This window comes from Patiria miniata, unplaced genomic scaffold (genome assembly GCF_015706575.1).
Source record: "Patiria miniata isolate m_02_andy unplaced genomic scaffold, ASM1570657v1 HiC_scaffold_24, whole genome shotgun sequence".
In the NCBI taxonomy this organism is placed as follows: Eukaryota; Metazoa; Echinodermata; class Asteroidea; order Valvatida; family Asterinidae; genus Patiria; species Patiria miniata.
In genome coordinates this window covers 20,511,634-20,535,523 of record NW_024037063.1, presented here as the reverse complement: position 1 = coordinate 20,535,523, position 23,890 = coordinate 20,511,634, and the positions used below count along the sequence as shown (strand labels likewise).

The following is a 23,890-nucleotide window of genomic DNA, read 5'->3' as shown; positions in this document are numbered from 1 at the left end:
GAAATCAGGGTTTGTGATTATTAAAAAAAAAAATATAATTCTACTGTTTGTTGCATTTCAATTGGAAGTCCCATTGAGAAATGGATTTTAAAGTTTGCATTTATCGTGATGTCAAAAATATAAAATACTGAGAAAAAGACCAAGAGTTTTGAGTTTTGAAAATGTAAGATTCATATTATTTGCCATAAAAACACTTTCATTGCACGATTTTTAAATATTTTTTTAAAAATAATGTGTAGTAGACATAACAAAGGTTACAAATATCAATATGTCTGAAAATCGAAAAAAAATTCACCCCCATTCATTTTTTGCATAATTTGTTTCTACCTCGGCCTGTGCCAAGCTCCGTATCATTTTGCCAAAACGCCTCACATTTAAAGAAAAAAGAATAAACAGTTAGATGGGTATTTAAAGTCCTTCTTAATTTTTAGGACTTGCCTATCCCATTTTGGAGAGACCTTTCAGGAAAGTGGCAGTAACTTGGTGTTGGAAGTCTAAAAATCTTGGGCAAACTTTTTCCATTGCTCTAATAATCACAGAACTGAAAATTGTCTTGTGAAACAGCTTTAAGTTTCCACAGACTTACGAGCCATATTGTTGAGCACGTTTGAGGACCAGCTTATTAAGTGACACGACCAGAAAATAATAGCAAAGCTAGATTTAAGTTTATATAAAATCAGCTGGACCCAAAAGTTTCAATTTAGGGCATTATTTATTAGGTAAAATCTCATGATGTCAAAGTACTATGTGACTACCACGTAAAATATCCGTGAATGCTTTATCAAATTTGCAGTGTTGGCTGTGTTTTACTCACAGTTTTTGCAATCCATCACAGCTTTGATAGCTTGCCCAGCTTGCCCAATACCTACCACGCGAGGAGCCATAGATCTTTGCCTACTACAATGGCGACGTTGACTTTCTGATATCCGAATGCAGGCTGGGTCATGCGTGTCAGTGAGAGAGCCATATACAATGGAACGCCGCAGTAATAAACATCGCAAGATCCACAGAAAACGTTTGTAAAAGCGATCGTTAGGTATAGCGAGTTTGAGCCGCCGGTACTTAAAATGGCATCTGTCCGTTTAAATAGCGCCCTCTTGTGCCGTACTTGAAGTGCCCCTCTTTTGACTGGATTGGTTAAGTGTTTATTTATTTCCCCTATTTTGTTATTTCGATGTGCAAAAGTATTCTTTATGAGTGGCTTTCCCCTTCTGTTTCTTGGAAAGATAACAGCCAACTATCACTCGTCAACATTCAAACACGACGTAACCGTGGTTCGTTTGGCATTCAAGAATTTAAAATAGCCTAAATAGCGTTGAATATAACCGGTAGATTGTTTGTTAATCTGTTGACTTTTTTTTCAACAACAATGTTCCGTATGTTTTGTACATTAAAACCGGGAGCCAAGGACAATGTTTGGTATCGTCGAATGTTCTGTATAACGGTGTTTGGTATAGTGGCGTTCAACTGTATTCACTACACAGTGACTCAGTCAATCAGTCAGTCAGCCTGTTAGTGACTGGATTAGTCAAAGGAAAACAGCAAACTAAATTACAAAGACGTAACTACAAAAATCAAAAAGATCTTCCAACAGACAGGACTAACCTTGGTGGGGCTAGGGCTGACTTTCTTGCTGGGCGATCCACTGTCGTCACCAGGGTGGCTGAATGTAGCTTTGTGTTGAGGGTTGGTTTGGTAGCACTGTGCTCCATACTTGCATGCTGGCTTGCCCTGTGTAAACCATATTAAAAGGAACATGAACATAGGATCATTTTCTCACATTTGAATTATTTTCATGTGTAGTGACAAACTTAATCAAATCTGAAACGTAATTTACAACATTTGCTTTTGCCGTAATATTCAGAAATGGATGGATTTGGGGGTTAGTATTTTATAGCAAATATAGTTACACTGACCTGTTTAAAGTTTTGTGTTTATAGATGCTGGAAAAACCAAGATAAAAATGCTGTTCTTGTAGTCTGGTTCCCTGACCCAGGGAACCAGACTAGCTGGCTTGCACCCGTTCACCGGTGTAACCGATTGCAAACTAAATGTGGGCTAACTAAATTTAGTAAAGTAGGGGCACTATTTGAAAAAATTCATTTTTTTTCTCCAACGATGGTCAGCCAACGATGGTCAGCCGACCATCGTTGGAAATTGATACAAAAAATTACACTTTTCTTGAAAATGACAACATGCCAGCTGCCATGATTTCACAGGATGCTTGAGACTAAAAAGTGTGTCTGCGGGCACACTTTTTTAAAACCACTCTTCAATGATTGTATTCTTTCTAACGATACCATTTCAGGTGGAATAATTGCACAGGGTATTTGGCACCACCCCTATCTTCGCTTTTATCATTATAAAAAATTTAAAATATTGTTCACCTTTATAATTATTATACATGCACCTGGTCGGTTCCCTTTGTGGTTTATTTGATTCATTTGACAAAATTGTAAATCATTTATCAATAGAAAGCGGAATACTGCTTTTTGGGATGGAAAAGGGGGGGGGGTATGAACCCATAAACCCCAATAAATTAAGTCCTGGACAACTCCAGAGTTATGTTACGTCCGTGACAGAGTTATCAAGAGCTCAGTGAATAAACCTTAACAATTTATTTTATAAATCTTCTACAGGTTCGATGTTCAGTCAAAGTTTGAAGTTCACGCTACAAACCGTTTTGAGGAAAAGTTGCGCTACAAGTTTTGGATCATTTCTCTGAATTGTTAATTAGATATCAATGGTTAACCAGTTCGCGTTGGAGGACATGATAACACGCACTGGCTGTTTCTATGCACAGGCACGGCTGAGGGGTTAAGACGTCAAAATTGCCTGGACTCGCCTTAGGGTGATGTCTAAACACGCTAATCCCTCGTGCCTTTCGTACACACCCACAAAGTCTGTGAAGTCTGTGGAGGCGGACCGTGTGTTGGCCTTGAATTGGCCGTTGTGCACGGCCTATCGTTGTACAAATTACGCTCCAGTGCACACCCCGGAGTATTGAAACATATGAGGTTTCGGCAAGAAATATCCTACAAATACTGTTGAAATGACTCTTGCGAATCAGTATTTGTGGCGTTTGGATATATATCAGAAGTTGGCTGGAAAATTTTGCCTATTGTGAAAATGGAAATTTTTGCCAAAAATATTCCCGGCGCAAAGTGGCTAACTGGCTCTATCAGGGACTTTACACTTCCTTTCATAATGCTGGAAATGCCCACGCACATAATGTCGTCTCACCTTTGAGCTAGTCGTGCCGTTGCCGTTGTCTATCTTCATCTTCTTGGCAGGGCTGGGTTTGCTCCGCTCTTCTTCCGATTCCTCATCAGTTTCTCCCTCATACTCATCCTCCTCGTCTTCGGAGACACGCTTCTTCCCTTTGTGCATCTTGGCCGTGATCTTGGTGGGCGTGGCGGTCTTCTTAGAGATCAAGTCTGGGATGTCGCTAGTCTCCTTGGATTTCTTGTACAGAGTCTGGCAGGAGAAACAAATCCATGAAAAATTACTCAGTTATTCACTTAATTTAATTCTTTTTTGGTAATGGCACCATGGGTTACACACATAGAGCTATATTAAATTACTAGAGCGCTAACTTCGTGTACAAAGTAATGCCTGCTGGGCGCATCCATGTTTGTGCACAAACCTATGGAGACCTAGATATTTTGTACGGCTTTTGTACGGCTATTTGCATATCTGCGTTTGTATTCCAAACCGGTGCGTTATCGAAGCCAATACGCCCAAAAACGAGACGCACGATCAGCAAATGAGCGTGTCATTTTGCTCTACGCAAACAGCTCAACGTGTGCGCGTAATCGCTGCAGATGCTTTTTGCCGTCAGGTTTTTTTAACCGTCAATGACGCACTTTAGTTGTTTGCGTATATTCTACTTGCACGTTGCATGTAGAGTACACTTTCAAAATTCAATCCATCTAATTTCATTATGTTCTACAAACACGCACATGAATTCAAAATGTCTGCCCCAGGATGGCTTCAAAGCGTCTCCGCGCGCAGAATGAGGAGTTAACGCTCTAGTAATTTAATATAGCTCTATGGTTGCACAGGAAGTGATAAGGCACACCATGGTAGGCATGGGTGAATCCAGTTTCTTCTTTTTTTGTTTTAGTTTAGTCATGTGATTTCTTTCTGGTGATAAACTCAACGGTTATGAAGTGCAACATTGCATTGTTGCATGCTTGGGCAAAGCCAACAACCCAGATGTATAAGTCCACCACGGTTGGAGTCGAACCTTGGCCACAGAGTTTGAAGGCAAAAAAAGTACTACTGCCCCAATCTGACTACCATAACTGCCAGATCCAGGCAATCTTTGCAGTACCTGTGTTTTTGGACAATGATGTCGGGGTAGGATGGGGATGTTGGGTGGGGGATGTTGGGGTGGGTGGGGGATGTTGGGGTGGGTGGGGGTTGTTGGTGTGTGAATTGTTGGTGTGGAGGTTATTGATGAGGGGGTGGGGTATGCTGGGGTGGGAGCAGGGGTATTAGGATGGGGGAGAGGTGTTAAGCTACTAGACTGACTGACCTTTAACCTATCCAGGTTGTTGGCTGTCTGCCAATCCTTGTCGTCCCTGAATCGACTGACCCGGGGGAAGCGAATAGAGATACCCCCAGCGGTGTGGTTGTCTGAACTCGTAAACTCCGCTCCCATGATCTCCCAGACCGGAGCTTTCTGGAATAACAAGCGAGGAAAAATTTATAGCAGAAAAATCGTATTTAAACCAAAGCTTCTGAATAAGATTGAGAATAGAACTGGAGGTGCTTGTTTTCAGGGTAGTAAGTCATCAGTGTTCATCTCCTGTAGCGTCCAGTGGCGTAGCCACCGGGGGGGCGTGGGGGGGCGACCGCCCCCCCATGAAACCTTGTCGCCCCCCCAGTAGCCCCCCCACTGAGATTTTGAGTTTCTAAAAAAATTATCATTGATCTACATGACGCCATGGGCCCTATTATGTACTACAATGTATCTTTTGCTTAGAAAATATTGGTTAAAGTGGTCAGAAATTGCCTCAGATAGCACCACAGAGCATTTAGAATCCAAAAATTTTCGGGTCCCTTAAGCGGGCCCCGAACCCCACGCCTATAGCTCAGAATTCTGGTAGCTGATTCAATGACTCCAACCTCGAAAACAATGTTCACAAAATTTTCTTATGCCTTTAGCTGAGAAAACCTCGAAAATTATGTTTAAATTATTATCTTTTGTGCTAAGATAATTATTGGTTAAAGTGGTAAGAAATTGCCTCAGATCACACCACAGAGCATCGAAAATCCAATTTTTTTTTCGGGGCCCTTAAGCGGGCCCCGAACCCCACGCCAATAGCTCAGAATACCGATAGCTGATTCAATGTCTCCAACCTCGAAAACAATGTTCAAATAATTATCTTTTGCTAAGAAAATATTAGTTAAAGCATGGAGGAAAGTCGTAAGAAATTGCTTCAAATCACACCACAGAGCATCGAAAATCCAATTTTTTTCGTGGCCCTTAAGCGGGCCCCGAACCCCACGCCGTAAGGGCTTCGCGCTTGCATCAGTTATGATCAAGGTATGTCCCCCCCCCCCCACTTTTGAGAACCGATTGACGCCCCTGCTTGACGCCCCCCCATGAAATGTTCCAGCCCCCTCCAGTGCCCCCCCACTGAAAAATTCCTGGCTACGCCACTGGTTGCGTCCCTCAGAAGCACTTATGCTCTGCATTTAGACCACTGAGGGCCAATATTGATGTTTGTAATTACACCCTGACCTCATTCCGACCTCTGAACTTTGACCTCACCTTGGGATCTTTGACCACGAAGTCCGGCACTAGTCCTCTGCTGATGTTGAGCCAGCTGGGTACCTTGGAGTAATCCTTGCTGATCTTGTCCATGGCTAGGTCTCGGTTCAGCTTGTTCAGGGTCTGGTCGTCGATTCCAGTGCACTTGGTGACCGTCAGGAAGCGGTCAGTGGATGGGTCGTGGACGCCCATCAGGAAGGTGGACATGATGCCACCTGGGGAGGGGTAGGGGTGGGGGTAGGGGTGGGGAAAGGGGTGGGGAATGAGGTCATTGTGGGTAGGGGTGAGGGTGGGTAGGGGAAGTAGTTGAGATGAAAATTGTTACTCTATGACGCACGTTGATCAAAAACATGCAAACTTATTACTATTTGGCTTGATTTTGTTTTAGTTAAGTTTCATTGTTTATAATTGTTTATAATTGTTTATAATTTGAATAAGGGAATAAATGTGTGCTTGGCTGGTTTTAAACACTCTGTTTAAGACCACTTGGAGTCTGGATGCTGATAGTTACCCGGGCCGAATTCATAAATACCTTTTCGGTCAAACAATCAAAACTTTCCAGTCCAAAAGTCAAAACAAGTCAAAAATTATAGATTCCCAACAATTTTGTTCAAAACTTTTTATCTCAGGTTTTTCGGGACACCCCTCTAGTTATATTATGGTACGTCCAGTCTCGTGAGTGTCATAAACACCTCCTTATGTGGAGATTGGCGCGCATACTGCGTGATGTGGCGTGCATACTGCGTGATGTGGCGCACAACGCAGCTGTGCCAGTGCATTGTGAATTGAGGACTATGAAACTCTGATTCACTGGTAATTTTGCGCATGCCTATGTGAGGATTGTGAACATTGAACCAATAAAACATTAAAAGGAACCGGATTTCATAGGAGTCCAAATTTCATGTGACACTGGAAAAGTATTTAAGACCAGCCGGCCGGTCTTTGTTTTAAGACTGGCCATGTGACGAGCTCTCGACCAATAGGACAGGGTAAACTGTCTTAGGTATTTATGAATTATAGTTATATTGTAATGCTGAATATATCCAGAATCCAATATAAACGGAGCTTGATAGCATACCTTTGCTGCCTGTTCCGTAGTATCCTCCAAGGACGATGAGATCGGCCGTGTCAGCCATGGCCCCTTCAGCTAAGTAATCCTTCTTCACTTTGAGCCAATGTCTCTTCCCAGGTTCGTAAACACTCTACATACAACACATATCAATACCACAATTTTTTGCTCAATATTTACCATTGTTTGCCACGTGGTCCATTTCTCAAAACTGATCACTTTCCAGCGTTGGCTTACAGCTTCCTGAATTAAGATCCCTGACTTAAAGAGACTCTGACTAATTTACAAGTCCATTTTTGTGTCTAAAAAATTTCTCACTTTAAAAAACTTCTGATTTTAATGCAAAAGGCCTATCGTTGATAGTATTTAAGCCAAAGCTGGTGTCATACCCGAGGTTTAAAAAATGGCATTGGTGCTTGGATTCACTCTATGATCTGAATGGCCCAATTAGGAAGATTATGTGCCCAAGTATCCCCACTGCCCATGTTGGAATATGTTATTGGGAAATGCACATGCACAACTACGCTGAACCTTCATCCCAACTGCCCAAGTAGGAATCATAAAATGGCTAAATATATCCAAACAACCCAACTGCCCAAGTCTGAATGTTAAGTGCAAAAGAATAATTAATCTGATGAAGGTGACCAAGTATAACCAACTGACCATTTTGTCTTTGAGCACTAGGCCTTCCAAACCCTCACGAATGACGCTCATGATCAAGCTGGACAAGTCGCCGGCCACCTGAATTAGATCAAAAAAGAAATAATGAAAGATAAGCAGCAATTCACAAATGGTGCACCACCTAGTCTTGTTCCAAGTCTGGAGTCGGAATGCAAGTGCAGTAAAGCCAATGCGGTAGTAGAGGTTGCTATCAATAAAGTGAGTAAAATCCTGTCTTGAGCACTTTGGCAGCGCTACCCAGGAAACTCAGAGCATACCTCGGAAAGTCAGTCAGTGACTCGGTCAGTCAGTGACTCAGTGACAAGAGGTCGGTACTTTGTGTCCAGTAAAAAACCCACATTATTCGGGGAAAAGAACTTTCAATTATGGGCCAAGTTCGCGCAAGGACTATAGTTGACCAATGGTTAACTAACGTTTGCCTGAACTCTGTCTAGTCAACGGTGGTTGACTACGCTAGTCGACTATTTGGAACCAACCTACTGGGGCTGGTTGCTTCGCTGGCAACCAATAGCCGCGCGCATTCATAACGCTAGCAGAGAGCCAGGATCCAGAAGTTTTGCGATGACATCATGACTACATGCAACATGAGTGTAAAACTGGGTTCCTGAACCACAGGTTGTAGTTTTTAGAGGAATCAGAAGGTTCCTTTTCAAAATTGCCAGAGAAGGAATGGAGTCTTCTGGAATTAGGCATAAGCCCCGCCCACCTTCTCTAAATGGTTATGACTGAGTTTGACTGAGCTACCATGGTCACCAGACCATAAAGTTGCGATCTGATTGGTCAATGTATAATGTATGATTGACAGGTGGGACGGGTCCATTGAGTAAAAGGGAAAGCAGGAGTGAGGGGCTGGATGAGACAGTGAAAAGGAAAAAGCAATGTTTCAGAGAGAAAAAATCTAAACTCACCGTGATGTCTTTGGATTCTGACAGCATGATGTGGTTTTTGACCGGAGTCAGGTTCTGCTCCAGGATCTTTCTTCTCACTTTCATCGGCCTGAAAAACGAGACAAAAACGGTCGGCACACTCATTGCAGGGAAACTCTAGAGGGCGCTGTTCCCATTTGGCACAATGTGAGCTCGACCCCTGGACTCTTTCGCAAGTCCCACTGGGCGGGGGGCACACCACGTGTGCGTACTCGTTTTGCACGTATGGCTCACGGTATGTACAACTAATTGCTTGTCTGTGCAGGGGCCTTTTTCACGAAACTCGTCTTATCTTGCGACTCATCTTAGGACTTAAGACGAGTCCCCACTCTAAGATCGATCTTAGCTAAGACGCGTCCTAAGACCGATTTCATGAAACCCATCTTAAGCAAGACGCATCCAAACTACCAATTTGATGGCTGTTTCATGTTTGTGTTTACCGCTTGACGAAACAGTCGTTGAAAAGAAACGCGCAAACCGAATTTCCCACGCGTACACATAGAACACGAACTTCAGCCAGAAAACTTACTCTACTCAATAAATTTCACACCCAAGTTAGTTGTACACAAGATGCGATCATGTTATTCTTGCTCCCCGTTTCATCACTCTATTTTTAAAAGTCGGCCAGTTGTTGGCGTATAATTAATATAATCAAAATCTTTCAAATCTGTTTCTACAGCAGTTTTCTTCCTTGAAACTATAACTCTAGGCCAACATATGTCTTTAACGAGAAGATGTTGCAATGGTTTCCAGACGTTTATGCAAATTTATGAGTTAAGACGACCCTCAGACTGATCGTAAGTTAAGACGAGTTCAGCAGAATTGCTATGGAAGTTAGGACGTGTTGAACGCGTCTTAAGTTCGATGAAATCGATCCTAGGACTATTAACACGACAGAGCGCCCATATATCACCAGCAAAAAGACAATCAGCCTTTTCTGGGAAAACTTTCACCTCAACTTCTTTGGCATAACTTTAGAGATGACCCCTAAATTTGTACCTGTCCATCAGATTTTCACCGTTGAAGTGAAGACAGTCAAAGATGAAGAGGCAGACGTTGGCATCACTGAAGGCGTTCCGCTTGTGCTTACCCAGAGAGCCGAAGGGTAGGATCTTGCCGCTCTTGTCCACCATCAGGATCTAAGACGGAAGACACAACGAAAGGAATGAGATCAACGGTCAGGGAAAATGTTGCAAGAGCAACCGCTGTGTCGATTGATTCAGGTAGTTTTGAGATACGAGCCATGGGCAAGACTAACATAACTGCTCCAAATTTGGCAACACATGGTTTGGCAGTATTATTTTCATCATCCTCCCAATCACAGTCCCACAATACAGGGTGAGTAAAAAAACACGAAACCCAAATGTCGGGACCATTGTTTTAGTGAAGTTCTGCATGTAGCACTTTTAAAATCTAGGATATGAAAGCTTGATTGATGAGCTTTCTTTTAGTACAAGAATTGCTCAAATCACTCATGTACTTTTCAAGTTACTGACTTTTAAACACAACTACCGTTTTAAAGTTCTGTCCACGGATCACAAAAAGGTAAGTGTTCTTTCAGCAAAACGAAAACAAATCACATAGGGATGTTTGTGTATTGTTTTTGGTTTGCTGAAAGAACGTACACCTATTGTGTGATCCGTGGACAGAACTTTGTGGTTGTGTTTAAAATTCTGTAACTTAAAAAGTCCGGAAGTAATTTAAATGATTCTTGTACTTAACAGCTAAAAGAAAGCTTATGAATTGGGCTTTCATATCCTAGATTTTGAAAGTGCTACATGTAGAACTTCAATAAAACAATAGTCCTGACATTTTGGTTTTGTATTTTTTTTACTCACCCTGCATGCATCCCACTGTGTACCAGCCCACCATAGAAAGGTCGAGGGAAAATGGGTCAGACATCAGCACGAGTCTGCAGGACATCGTGAATTCAAGTCCCATTCAAATACATAAGGTTAAACAATTTTCTCACCCACTTAGACATTTCTGAGACACATCAACGAGATTTACATATGGTTCACAAAAGTTCGACTATCTTCGCTCGAAGCCACTCTAGCGGCCTATTTAGGACCAGGGTACTGAGGTTCGGTGGAATCACTGGCTACAATGGCCACACCCTTCATAGCGCACAGCAAGGAGTCAGGATCAAACAGATTTGTGATGACGTTTTCACCATCGTTTGACTAGAGACGTTCACACAAAGTGCGCAGGCTGAAGTTGCTAATCGACCAATGGGCCTCAATCTAACTTGCTGACCTAGAATACAGTGAAATAACGCGTTTGTTCCTATGCCACCCCAAACTGCCGTGTCTGTTACTCAATATACTGCCCCAAACTGCCCAAGCAAATGGTTTGATGGCTTCATCGGGGTATAAATACAGTGGTTCTTGTTCTTGGTTGGTTCTTCTCCTAAATACTCCATGTGGGAGTTTATACAGGAGGCCAGAAACACCGGGGCAAACCCCTTCTCTTAGCGATAAGTGTTTACTGGGTTCTTTTACGTGCATTTATGCAACACACGGGACCTACGGCTTAAAGTCCCATCCGAAGGACGAAGCAATAATGGTTAAGTGCCTTGCTTAAGAGCAAAAGTGTCCGCCGGCGGGCTCGAACCAGTGTCATGCAAATCAACAATCAAGTTGATGAAGTAAAACAAGAGCGAGTGCACAATAAGCTCTGACTGTGTTGCAAGAAGTCTTGCATGAAATTGATCAAAATGATCCCTGCCAGAGCTTAAAAATGCGATGCCCAAACATGCGATGCCAATGGTACATATGGAACACCATGCTTCTGGTCAATTTTTGTGACAGACAGACCTACCAACCACCAAGTGACATAGAAATAGAAGCTCCTGCCAGAGCTTAAAGCTATAGTCCATCATTTGTAATTAGTGCATTTTGTTCGTTTGAAGCAACAAAAGTGTTCAAAATCTAATGAAGGATACTGAACAACTTACTTGATGAAGTTTCAGCTCAGCTTCAGCTTCATATTCCGAGAAAAACAGCATTCTAGGATCTCAATTTAAAATCAAAAGTTGCTAAATCATGTTGCGAATTGTTTTGAATTGCAGCTTTACGCGATGTTGCGCACTGATCCAACGAATAATAGCAACCGCGCGCGCATGTGCGTCGTTCCAATGCTTGTGCGCGCTGCGCCGAATAACAAAACGAACAACTAATTTAAATTTTCCTACGGTGCTTCTTAAGAAGCACCATTGGAAATGCCTTCTTTCATTGATTTCTTCAAAATGACAGCTTGGCAGAAAGATTAATTTCACAGGGAGTTTAGTCCCATTACTATCTTTCAACCAGTATGTTTTTCAACAATAATTACGCTTGTTACTCTTTTGGATAGCTGCAAATGATGGACTCTGGCTTTAAAGATCATTGTCATCACTCACCTCACTATCCAGTATGATGCTATTGCCATGGGGGCAAGCCTTGGGTAGGTAGTCCTTGATGTGCACCACCTTGTGGGGTAACACGGGCTTCAAGCTGCGGCTGAAGTACTGGAACGTGTCGCCTTGCTTGTGGATCTGTACACGCTCACCGTCGTATTTGATCTCGGCGTACATGCCGTTGGGGCACTTGCGCATGGCCATGTCCACCGACTTGCAGGCCTCGGCCTGGTGAGCAGACAAAGAAGGGATTCGGTTTTTGTCAGTCCCAGAGGGCCAGGTTAGTGTCTGCTTTGTACCTATATCACTGATTGTCTGACTGACTCAATCTTGTGACTTTGACTGGTTGTAGATTGGTAAAAGGAGCTGGGCAGTGCCATTGTATAGGATTACCCTGTAACAGCACTTTGTGAATACCACATGTATGAAAAGACTTTTGTGCACTATTGGGACCAACTTTACTAAGTCTCCTGATGATGACTAGAGCAGGCTAGTCGAAATGTTGAGACCAAAGACAAGTTCTTTCAGAACTTAAAGCAGGACTGTTCTTATCAGAACAGAAACTACTTAGCGAAATTTGATAATAAGCAGGACAAGTTCTTTTCAGAACTAAATATTTTCTAAGCAGTAGTTATTACCACATGGTGTTACCGCAAACCGAAACAATAACTTTACTAATGCCATGTATATGTACAAACATACCGTACATTTCTGAACTGCTAGAAAATGCAATAGTAATGTCCATTGTGTCTTACTTCGTAACTGCATATGGACGTGAAAAACTGCTTATAAAAATTTCAGCAGTTCTATTTGGTGGATTGGTTTCTGCCACTAAATAGATAATAGCCGTAATGACAATAGGAAAGACTGGGAACCAGACTACTCGTCCCAAGATGGCAAACATGTAATTTGGCACAATTTCATGGCTCTGTTAACCACAGAATTCCGCGCTTACAGTCATCATTCTGTGCTAACAGCGCCAGCAGAAATATTATGTGCTAACCCTGTAAGCACAGAATCCTTAGCTACGGGATGTACGCATGCACAGAAGCTAAAATTCCTGCTTACCTGTGAAATATGCTTAACGTAAGCATGGACGTTTCTGCTACCGTAAGCAGGCATTTTTCGCTTAGCTACGGGATGTACGCATGCGCAGAAGCTAAAATTCCTGCTTACCTGTGAAATATGCTTACCGTAAGCATGGACGTTTCTGCTTAGTAAGCAGGATTTTTTGCTAACGGTAAGCATAGCCATGAAATTGGGTCCTGTCCTAAACCTATGACATTTCAGCAGTTGCTAATTTGCATAGAATGTGGGCCAGTGGGGAGGGGAGGGGCTTGAGAATGTGGGAGGCGGATAAACTTACCAGCATAGGAAGTACAGGTGTCAGAAGCGTTGCGCGAATGCTCAGTTTCTTGCTCATACCGGGTCTTCCGTCCGCTGCCTCTTTGTTCTTGGTGACGCGGTCGACCACGTCGCGCAGGTTACGCGAGGCTTGGAATGCTTGGTAGGCGTTGGGGTCCAGGGCCTCAAGTCTGTGGATAGTTAATCACAAAACACTGCAATAATGATGCAACGTTAACACTTTTACACAAACAAAAAAATCAAAGTGTGCACAACAATTTTCCCAAATAATAAAATGGAATCCAAATTTCAAACCGTGTATTCTTGCGATCTACCTTCCAGTTTTTTTTACTTCAAGGAGGCCCGTCAAATTGTGAACTCAAACTTTGCTCATTTGAAAACATTTGTGAGAAAGGGTTGCTCATTGGCTTACTGCCACGTATATAACACAACAACGATATCAAAGAAAAGAAAATTTATGACAGCAAAATATCCAAAATTTGAGCAACTTATTGCGCTAAAATAGCTGTAACATTGAGGTTTTTGCCCGGAGTGACATCACAGTTTTGCTCATGAATATGTAAACTTGCATTAGCATAACAACCAGAAATACTGCAAGTTAAACTTGCGCGATCCCCCTGGCATGCTGGCAGTATTTAGTCAGTTAATTGGTAAGCGCACTTTTCAGTGTACCTAACCAAAATCAACAATGACCTCATTTGACCCCTGGATGACCTTTGACCTCGAATGTCTCAAGTTATCTGAAGTCCCCTACCCAAAGATTATTGTCACCAAGTTTGGTTGAGATTGAAGTCTGACTTTTCATATGACAGCACTAAACAGTTAACCTAACCAAAATGGAACACACGTATACATTGTACACACATGCATACAGGTTGTGTTTATGGTGTAATCGAGGATGTTCTTTTGTTCCTCTTCCCTTTTCCTTTGTTTATATTCATACTTTTTTGCAACAGCTCTCATTGGTTTTGTACACGTTTTCTAATCGAGGTCATCCTCGATTTGGTTCCTTTCATTTCATTGATGGTGTTGCACGTGTGTGTCCTCGATTTACACCATAAACACCCACAAACAAACACACAGAAGGAATGACCTATCACCATATTCCCTTTCTTGACTTAAGAGCCAGGGGGATAAAAAGGCACCAAAACACCCTTCAAAATGGCAAAATGAAAAATTGAAAATGAGGTTAAATGGGACACAAAGGTGCATTTTTACGGAAAGCATTAAAAAAAGATTACATTGCATGGGTCCTTTATTAGGTACATTACTGGTCTTGAGATTAGTGTGCACTTTCGACACGGTCATTGATTCCAGAAATAATATATTGAGCATCAAGAAGCACTATCTGCTGTGTGCTTATGTCATTTTCGCTGCTAATGAAAGAGTCATCAAGGTCGTAGTAAAGTGCTCTTGTACATGTAAAGAGCATCCTACGGACAGATAGGACTGCATGATGAATGAAGTACTGCGCCAAACAGCGCTAATAGACTTGGGCGTACTCTCCAAATGGATAGAGGCTTTGCCAGGGGGTAATTAAATAACTACAAGCTGAACTTTCTAGCCCACGTTTTTTGTCTCTTCGGATCATGTCTAATTAATCGTGTTCTCTTCGTTATTAATAAATGGCGCGGACAAAATTACTCCATTTGCGTAAAAGTACCCTTCACCCTTAAAAAACATTTTGGATATTAGATAATTATGAACCGTAAGTAGGACATCTATTAAACACAATACATTAGGCCTCGTTACGACAACAGCTAGCAGCAGCACAAATATAAGTAACATAAAATTGTGATGCTAATATTGCGTTTTCCATTATCTCAACAATCTCAAACCACTTTACAATTATTCACCGTTCATCAGGCCATGGGACCACACGGCAGCCGATATCAGTGCACATTCCGTCCTCTACCCTCACAGGTACCCATTTATACTCCTGGTTGGAGAGAGGCAATTGGAGTTAAGTGTCTTGCCCAAGAACACAAGCAACATGTTCCTGGTAGGGTTCGAACCCGCGCACCATCTTGCATGAGTCCAACGCCGTAACCACTGGGCCATGGCGTTGTGTCTCACTGACTGGCTGACTGTATGCCGGGCAGTACTATCTTATAGGATTACCCCATAACGCCACAGAATGGCTCAATTCAACCACTGTGTTGCGCCAAAGTGTCCTTTAATATTGGCACCCTTTGAGCGTTGAGGGGATACTTACATGTGCTTGGCTCCAGAGTTGATGCGTAGGTCGTGTTTGATAAGTCGTACCACCATCTTGAGATCGTTACCAGTGCAGCGTTTGGCAATGCGGGTCAGGTGGCGCTGTTGCTCTGTTTCTTTGGTTAAGGCCGCCATGCCCTCCAGAAAATCATCCACCTGGATGCAAAAGAAAAGAAAGGTTCAAATATGATCAAAATGAGATCAAGATGAGATCAAAATGAGATCAAAATGGGATCAAGACAGGATCGAGATGGGATCAAGATTAGATGACAATGGAATCTAGATGAGATCCAGAAGAGATCAAGATTGGTTTATGATGGGATCAAAATGGGATCAAGACAGGATCCAGATGGATCAAGATTAGATGATAATGGAATCCAGATGGGATCCAGAAGAGATCAAGATTGGTTTATGATGAGATCAAAATGGGATCAAGACAGGATCCAGATGGGATCTAGATTAGATGATAATGGAATCCAGATGGGATCCAGAAGAGATCAAGATTGGTTTATGATGGGATCAATACGGGATCAATACGGGATCAATACAGGATCAAAATGCAATCAAGACAGGATCAAGTTGGGATCAAAATGCAATACAGACAGGATCAACATGGGATAATGATGGGATCAAAATGGGAACAAGAGGGGATCAAAAAGGGATAAATCAACACAGGATCAAGATGGGATCAAAATGGGATCACAATATCTAGGATCAAAAAATGGACCTAGAAGGGATCAAATTAAGTTCAAAATGGGATTAAAATGAGATCACAAGGGGATCAAAATTGGTTAAAGATCAAGACAGGGTTGAGATGAGATCGAAATGGAATAAAGAGGGGATAAGATGGGACCAAAATGGGATGAAAATTGCATCAAAGTGGATAAAGAAGGGATCAAAATGTGATTAAAACGGGATCAAAACTACATGTACATACATGTAGATCCAATTGAGATGTAAATAAGATCAAATAAACTGATAATGCTTTAACACCAAAGAGGTTTGGATACCTTACAAAAAATTATACAACTTTAATATTAAAACCGTGTCTGTGTTTCAGACTAAACAAAAACATCTCTCTTAAAATAGAAACATGCATTAATGATGTACATTTTGTAACTTGAGCAAAGCAAACATAATCCAGACAAAAACAACAGCTCATGCCTCTCTCGATCTCTGGAGAAAAAAAAAATCAAAATTAAAAAATAAAAAAGATCATAACTGCATCTGCAACAATAACATCCCCGGGATAGTTGATCCATCATGCTCGGTTTTGAGACAAGGGACAAAATATCAAATTTCCTCCGCGCAGGGGAAATCCGAGTGTGGCTACGGAGGGGCCAAGGGGGCTTAAGAATCATTTAGGGGTAATCGGAGAGGCCGTTTGACGGTCCAGACGAGCCCCGTTGATGGCTGGTAATTGGTTGATTAGGTCAAGGAACAGATGGGGGGAGGGAACGCTTCGGTTCGCGAGAAGATTAGACAGGCTCTCGTAACAACATTCATCCGATACTCGTACAGTGTGTCGGGGGACGTTACATCATGCGATCCAGTTACTTGCTAGTGCTGCCCAAGGGTCATACTGCATCGGTAGTGGATCTGTGTATAATCTCACGAGGGCGCTATTGCATATATCCTGCAAAACGGGAGTTGTCTTGGACCTGGGTTCTTTAAGTCCAAGAGAGAAGATTCTAAGCTCTATGTGTCTAGGTTCTCACTTAGAATGTGACACACATAAATGACAGAAAAGCAGAGTCTGTTTACAAATATACTTAAAAGTTAAAAGGTACCAAAGTTATATTTCAATTACTTTTCACAGTGCGTAGTGGTTCTTTCCTCGCCTTTCACCACTGCAACCCAGGTTCGAATCCCGCCTGGGCCAATATATGGATTGGGTTTTCAGTCCTTACCTGATTCTGTGGGTTTTTCCCCAGAATATTCTTCTGGGGTTTTCCTCCCACCTCTAAAACTGTAATTTCTTCTCACTGTCTCCTCTCTACAGGTTTTTTTTCAGGTTTGTGAGCTACAGTGCCTAGGGAGCTTTTGAGGAATCCTAATTGGTTTCATTACCAGAAATAATTAATAATAATAATTATAGTTATGAAACTCCATCCTGTACTCAAATATTCTTCCGTAATTTTCAATTTCCACATTTCTAACCTTGTCATCATTTACATAATTAAAAAATACTTTGAATGTTCCTACTAAAAAAAAATTCGCATGACTCGTAATATACTGTCCACTGTACTTTAAAAAAAAAAACAAGTCCACCCACGGTTACAGTACCGTACATGGTCTGATAAACATAAAAAAAAAAAAAAAATTATACTTTGGATGAAAAAAAATGTCGAAAAACGGCCCCATGGCCTTTTGCTTTCTCAATATCAAAACATGAAGACAATATGATACTCTGGTTGTTGATGAAACACAGGGTAATTTTCTCAACCATGACCCAAGGGCAAAAACCGCTGATATTTAATTTGAAAAAAACGGAGCCTGCGTATGCCCACAAGGACACTTGATTAGATAAGGAATGTCGTAAGGGTGAAAATTACGGAAATTTTTTTCGGAGTGCGGTATTAACATATCTGTGACGCAACTGATGAACTGGTATCACCGTGTTAAAAAAAAATCATAACCTGATTTGAGGGAAAGTCCAACGATTTTTTTTTTTTTTTTTTTTTTTAAGCAGAAGAGTCCCGGATTTCTGTGGCATGCAACAAAAGTGTTTGTGTGTTAAAAAAAATAAACGGGGGAAAAAAAAAGTAACCCGATTCCAGCAAAATGTCAAATACGGTGTCGCGCGCTTCTGGGGTGATGGCGAGAAATGCGATTAAAGGGGCCATCAATTGGATTAAAGGTGCCAATTGAAGTTAATTTTGGGAGGGCGAAATTCCGCGTAAGAGGATCAAATGCGCGGTCAGGGAACATCATATTGCACAAAAAGCCTTGTTATTCTGCGCTTACAGGTCCTAGCTTTTAACTCGGTGTAGGCGAAATTGGCGTGTGAATGACATTGCTTGTAAGATGATAGGATGGTATCGGAAGCTGTTAAAGGTCACACGCATGTACTGTATGTAGTGGTGACAATTGGATTATGGGCACAATACGGAATCATCTTATTTAGCGATACAAATTAAGTTACACTTTTTTATTTCTTTATCTCATTGAACATAAGTTTGAGTGACGTGTTCTTGAATCAGACGTAATTGGGTGAAAAGATTATAACTGAGAAAAGATTTTTAATTTTACATTCATGAAGATTTTATAAATTTTTCATTTCATTCAAATTTATAGTCTTGGTCATAAATGGACTGCTCAGAACATGTACAAGGTGGTGCATAACAAGGAAACTCACTTTTGACAGCAATTTTCACCTACTTGTTGAGAATATTTCAAAAATTCAATTTAATAGTATTAAAATATTGATCGTTAAACATAAGTGATGAAAAAATTATTACATATGCATATTTTGTCTCTAAGATATGGTAGTTTGAAACTTTCATGTGCCAAACCTGTTTGTCCACGGACGGCTACATTCCATCCGCTTGACCGAGCTCCCGAGCTTGATTTGAAGACAAAAAACACTACACTAGACTTACACGTGGACAACAGTGATTTTGGTGACTTGCATCCAATTTAGCTTAATGACACTATTTTTGCGATTTTTAAAAGATTTTTTCTTCACCACATATGGTTGAAGAGCTATACTTTACTACATTATAAAAAACCCAGTTCAAATAAGTTAAGTAAGTACATGTAGGTTCAAATTCCTGTCAAAAGTGGGTTTCGTTCTTTTTGCACCACCCTGTACAATCTAAAAAGTAAATTTGTACAATTTAAATATGCATACCTTTCTTGAATGTATATACTTGTGCATTTATACTGTAGAATAAAGAATATTTTAAAATTTAATCTTTACTTGATTTGTAACAGAACTAAAATATTCCACTTCAGTTATTAAAAAGAGAAATTTCAATCCCAAACATATGTTTTCCTTTATAAAAATCTTTGCTTCGGTGAGGCTTCAGACTGACACATGAAATGTAAAAGAAATATGTAACTGGACAAAAAGAGAAAGATTAAATTTACCTCGTGAATGGACAATGAGCTTTTCTTTGAGGGAGGGCAAACCGTGCTTTCCACAAAGAACTTCTGGACAGTTTCAGCAACGTCACCTTGGTCAAGATCGGTCACCATCTCCTCCAAATTGGTGCCAAATATCTGTAAAAAACAAATGAAAATTAGTAATAATTAAAAGTAGTAAGTAAAATCTGTCATGAGCCAGTTTGGCTCATTAAGCCGGCGTTTATCTCCGGTTTTCATGACATGAAATGACTGAGAGGATTGATCCCAGTCCATTTTTGTCTGTGTAAGTTTACTCCCAAGCTAATGCCAGTACCCATTGGGTGGAGAGGTTGAGAGAGTCAAGTTGGAGTAAAGTGGCTTGCCCAAGGACACAACATATGGCCAGCGGCTGGATTTGCACCTCTGACCATCTCATCATGAGCTTGAGATCACAGCAATCTGGTCTTTACCCTCACAGGTCACATTCATACTCCTAGGTGGAGAGAGGCTATTGTAGTAAAGTGTCTTGCCCAAGAACACAAGCACTGTGCTCCCTGTCAGGATTCAAACCCATGGACCATGGCACATCAAGCCAGGAGATCAGTTTTCTGCAGCCAAAGTTGTAACGAGTCACTAAGTTTTGTGACTCGAGTCGAGTCGAGTCATTTTAAAGAAGTAACTCGAGTCGAGTCGAGTCACAGTGTGTAGTCGAGTCGAGTCAAGTCGAGTCAAGTATTTAGCTCGTGTCAATTCAAGTCACAAATATTTGAACACTATACACTAGTCACTTTTTGGCTTTTTTATTTTTACATTCCGGCTTCTACATGTGGTGACACCACATTTGCCTCTTAATGAAAATAAAAACGGGTTGCCAGGTGATTGCCATTCAACTAATGGGGACATTGATCAAACCATGTATGTAAACATTATTCGCGAACATTCTAACGTGACGTAAACAAAAACCGGCAAATATTTTTGGCGAAAATTTGCTTTTATTTTTGTGACTGAGTCTTATTAGCCTTCCTAGAGTCGAGACGAGTCATTCTGATGAGGGACTCGAGTCGAGTCGAGTCATTTGCTTGCAGTACGTGACTCGAGTCAAGTTGAGTCATTTGCCCTTAGGGACTCGAGTCGAGTCGAGTCGAGTCACCAAAAATTGTGACTCGAGTCGGACTCAAGTCATTACAACTCTGTCTGCAGCAGCTTAAGATCAGCGCAATCTGGTCTTTACCCTCACAGGTACCCATTTATACTCCTAGGTGGAGAGAGGCAATTGTAGTAGTGTCTTGCCCAAGAACACAATCATCATACTCCTTGTCGGGGTTCGAACCCATGGACCATTGCACATCAGGCCAGGAGACCAGTTATCTACAGCAGCTCAAGATCAGCACAATCTGGTCTCTACCCTCACAGGTTGAGAGACAAACAATTGTAGTTAAAAGTGTCTTGCCCAAGAACACAAGTACAATGTTCCCACTTAGTCCCTTGGCAAATGTCAAAACCTAAGCTGGAGACAAAGTCTAAGTTTGGGAAATGGCCCTAGGGTTTTCTGCTCACCTGACTAAACACCTTGGCCAGTTGTTTACTGTTGATGTTGTAGACTCTCTTGACCACGCCCGGCAACAGCAGCTTCAACAACAGATACGTGTCTCCTTCGAAACCATCTGTAGGAAGAGAATCATGTATAAACCTAGTATCTTAAAGATCAAGGCGTGTAGCAATAATCTTCTGCTTAACCAGTTCGCGACGGATGACCTGTATACACGCAAAGGTTTTGCAGTATTCGGAACGGATGGTGGATAAACACGCAGGGAGCGAGGCCGGAAATATCTGTCAGCGACCCAATCGCAGCGAGCAAGGCCGGAAATATGAGTGTGCTGCCCGAGGGTGATGGCTTCAACCCACCCGGCTTCAGGTCGAGTGTAAATTAATCATGCGCCTTGTTCCGTTCTTGTCAAAATAATCCCGGCATGAACTGGTTAAATGATAGCTATAAAGTTGAACAAAGAAATGGACTATAGCGGGGTTTGAACCTGCGACTGCCAGATCGCCGTTCCAGAGCTCTTCCAACTGAGCTATCCAGCCCTATGTTGGCGGTTTCCCATTTTTTCAATGTGTTTGTTCAAGGAAGGCTAATCAGTAGCCATAAACAGGTATCTGTCGTGTAACCAGGGATCACGCCCAAAGTCACGATGCTAGCAACATTGGCAATGCTGCATACCCAGGAAATTGCAAACGGGATCACTCAGAGAGGATACGGCTTTTAAATAAAAATCATCAGATAAACCACACAGCTGGTGTGAAACGCAGCAGCCGAAGTCATAAAAACAACTGCCAGCAACAAGATAAATCTAAGCACGATTACACGCTAACTCCTCATGACGAACATAGGTGAAAGCCACACGTAGACTACATTAGCTAAGCATTATTTATCTGCTAAGAGGTTTAGTTTATCGATGGCTGACTGACCTCCAGATGATCCCTTCTTGATGAACGTCTCCACTTCCTTCGTCTTGGCCAGGTAGGCTGACTGATCCGCGATGCGAGCGCAGAGCTTACGGAACTCACGGAAGGAGTTGTCCGGGTGTTTAGTGTCGGTGGTTGCTGACGCGACCGAGGTACTTGTTGATGGGACGTCGGAGTTGCTGGCTGGATGTACATGAAGGAAAAACAGGGGAGAAATAATAGTTTTATTTATGAACCAAACAGGCTTCTTTTATTGGTTGATGTTCCAACATGTTAACCCTAACTCCCTAGGCCTTTTTGCTAGGATGTAGCCTCAATCCTGCAAAATCCTCCAATTGGCCTCATGGAAAAATAGCATATAGCCTCAATCCTGCAAATTCCTTTGTTGTTTCTTGAATATGGTCCACGGAGGGGTGACCACTGCCTGAATCCTGCAAAATCCTCCGGCTATGACTGTCAATAGGCTGAGGCAGAGGCAGTGACATCTTGGAGCAGTGCGGAGGATGTCAAGTACCGGTATAATCAAGGACTAAATTTATGCACGGCTGAGCATAAACAACACAAGGTCTGGCCCAAGACCTTGACACAGTGCTTACTCCAAAATCAGCAACGCACTTTGGCCATGTAACTTCAATCCTGCAAATTCCTCCAATTTGCAAAAAAGGATTTTGGAGGATTCAGGGCGGTTAGGGTTAAGGAAGCTACTACATTTTTACACGTACTTAACTCTCGCGACAGAAATACCTGAAATATCGCCTGGTTGGTTGTGCCAGGGAAGCAGTATCCAAAGATTAGCTCCCGGACTTCAAACTATGCAACAATTGCAAACACAAGTGAGGTTTCTGGTGGTACCACACTAAAAATCGATTTGAATATCTCCCTTTGCTTCGTGTCTTGAGGTAGTCACATCAGACACCTCAAAACCAGTTATTGTGCACTCTTCCATTGTACAGGGTGAATCAAAAAGAAAGTGACCTGGATTAATGATTTGCTTTGCTACAAAGCAATCAAATTTGATACATCAATGAAAAATGTCTTAACCACTTCGGGCTGGCATTATTTTTGCCGAAATTTCGATTTTCGCAAAAGGCAAAATTTTCCAGCCAACTTCTGATCCTACAGCCAGACACCACAAATACTGATTCGCAAGAGTCATTTCAACAGTATTTGTATGATATTTTTCTTGCCCAAACCTCACATGTTTCAATACTCTGAGGCGTGCACTGGAGCGTAAATTGTAGAACAATAGGCTGTGCACAACGGCCAATTCAAGATCAACACACGAGGGATTAACGTGTTTAGACATCACCCGGAGGCGAGTCGAGGTAATCTTGACGTTTTAACCTGTCAGCCGTGCCTGTGTGTAAAAACAGGCAGTGCGTGTTATCACGTCCTCCGACGCGAACTGGTTAAAAGAGCATGTTCTTCCACTCATCTGGAAACAAATTTACCAAAATTGATCCATGCTATCAGAACTTATGCATGTTTTACTAAAAAAGAACCTATTTTTATAGCCATCCATGGAATGCCATTGGAAGCTATTGAGCTGAATGAGAATTACAGATTACACACAGGCATTCAAATACAACTGAGATTTTGATCATTTGAGTCAAGACTGAATTTATTATTTTTTTCCTGTCAGATTCTGTGTTTTGAATGTGAGGAACAAGTGATCTTTTTTTTCCTGAAATGTTGATGACGACTTTTGTCTGCTTTCCTTTGCTAGTTGTCGTTCATTCATTAGGTGGGAAAATGTTGACGTTTCATTGTATTTAATGGGTATTCATCAGTTCGTTGAACGGTAAATGATCAGTGGTGGACAGCCGAATTTTGTGATCTTTTTATTAAAATAGACATGACTTGGGAATAGAGTAAGCAAATTACGTAAAAATATCACAGTTAGTAGTCAATAACATGTT

General features: G+C 41.7%; 1 protein-coding gene across 5 annotated transcripts in view; it reads right to left on the bottom strand.

Moving 5' to 3' along the window:
- LOC119731761 (DNA ligase 3-like) overlaps nt 1–23,890 on the bottom strand; it is a 41,229-nt gene that overhangs the window by 3,353 nt on the left and 13,986 nt on the right. For all 5 annotated transcript variants that reach the window (XM_038205015.1, XM_038205011.1, XM_038205012.1 and 2 more), the window contains exons 4-17: nt 21,975–22,154; nt 21,063–21,169; nt 19,530–19,661; nt 15,436–15,593; nt 13,222–13,390; nt 11,859–12,083; nt 9,458–9,597; nt 8,441–8,528; nt 7,515–7,592; nt 6,861–6,984; nt 5,783–5,997; nt 4,541–4,687; nt 3,244–3,477; nt 1,606–1,731 (exon numbers count right to left, since the gene is read on the bottom strand). In XM_038205015.1, the coding sequence (XP_038060943.1) occupies nt 1,606–1,731; nt 3,244–3,477; nt 4,541–4,687; nt 5,783–5,997; nt 6,861–6,984; nt 7,515–7,592; nt 8,441–8,528; nt 9,458–9,597; nt 11,859–12,083; nt 13,222–13,390; nt 15,436–15,593; nt 19,530–19,661; nt 21,063–21,169; nt 21,975–22,154 (2,123 nt within the window). The remainder of the gene's footprint in view (nt 1–1,605; nt 1,732–3,243; nt 3,478–4,540; nt 4,688–5,782; nt 5,998–6,860; nt 6,985–7,514; nt 7,593–8,440; nt 8,529–9,457; nt 9,598–11,858; nt 12,084–13,221; nt 13,391–15,435; nt 15,594–19,529; nt 19,662–21,062; nt 21,170–21,974; nt 22,155–23,890) is intronic.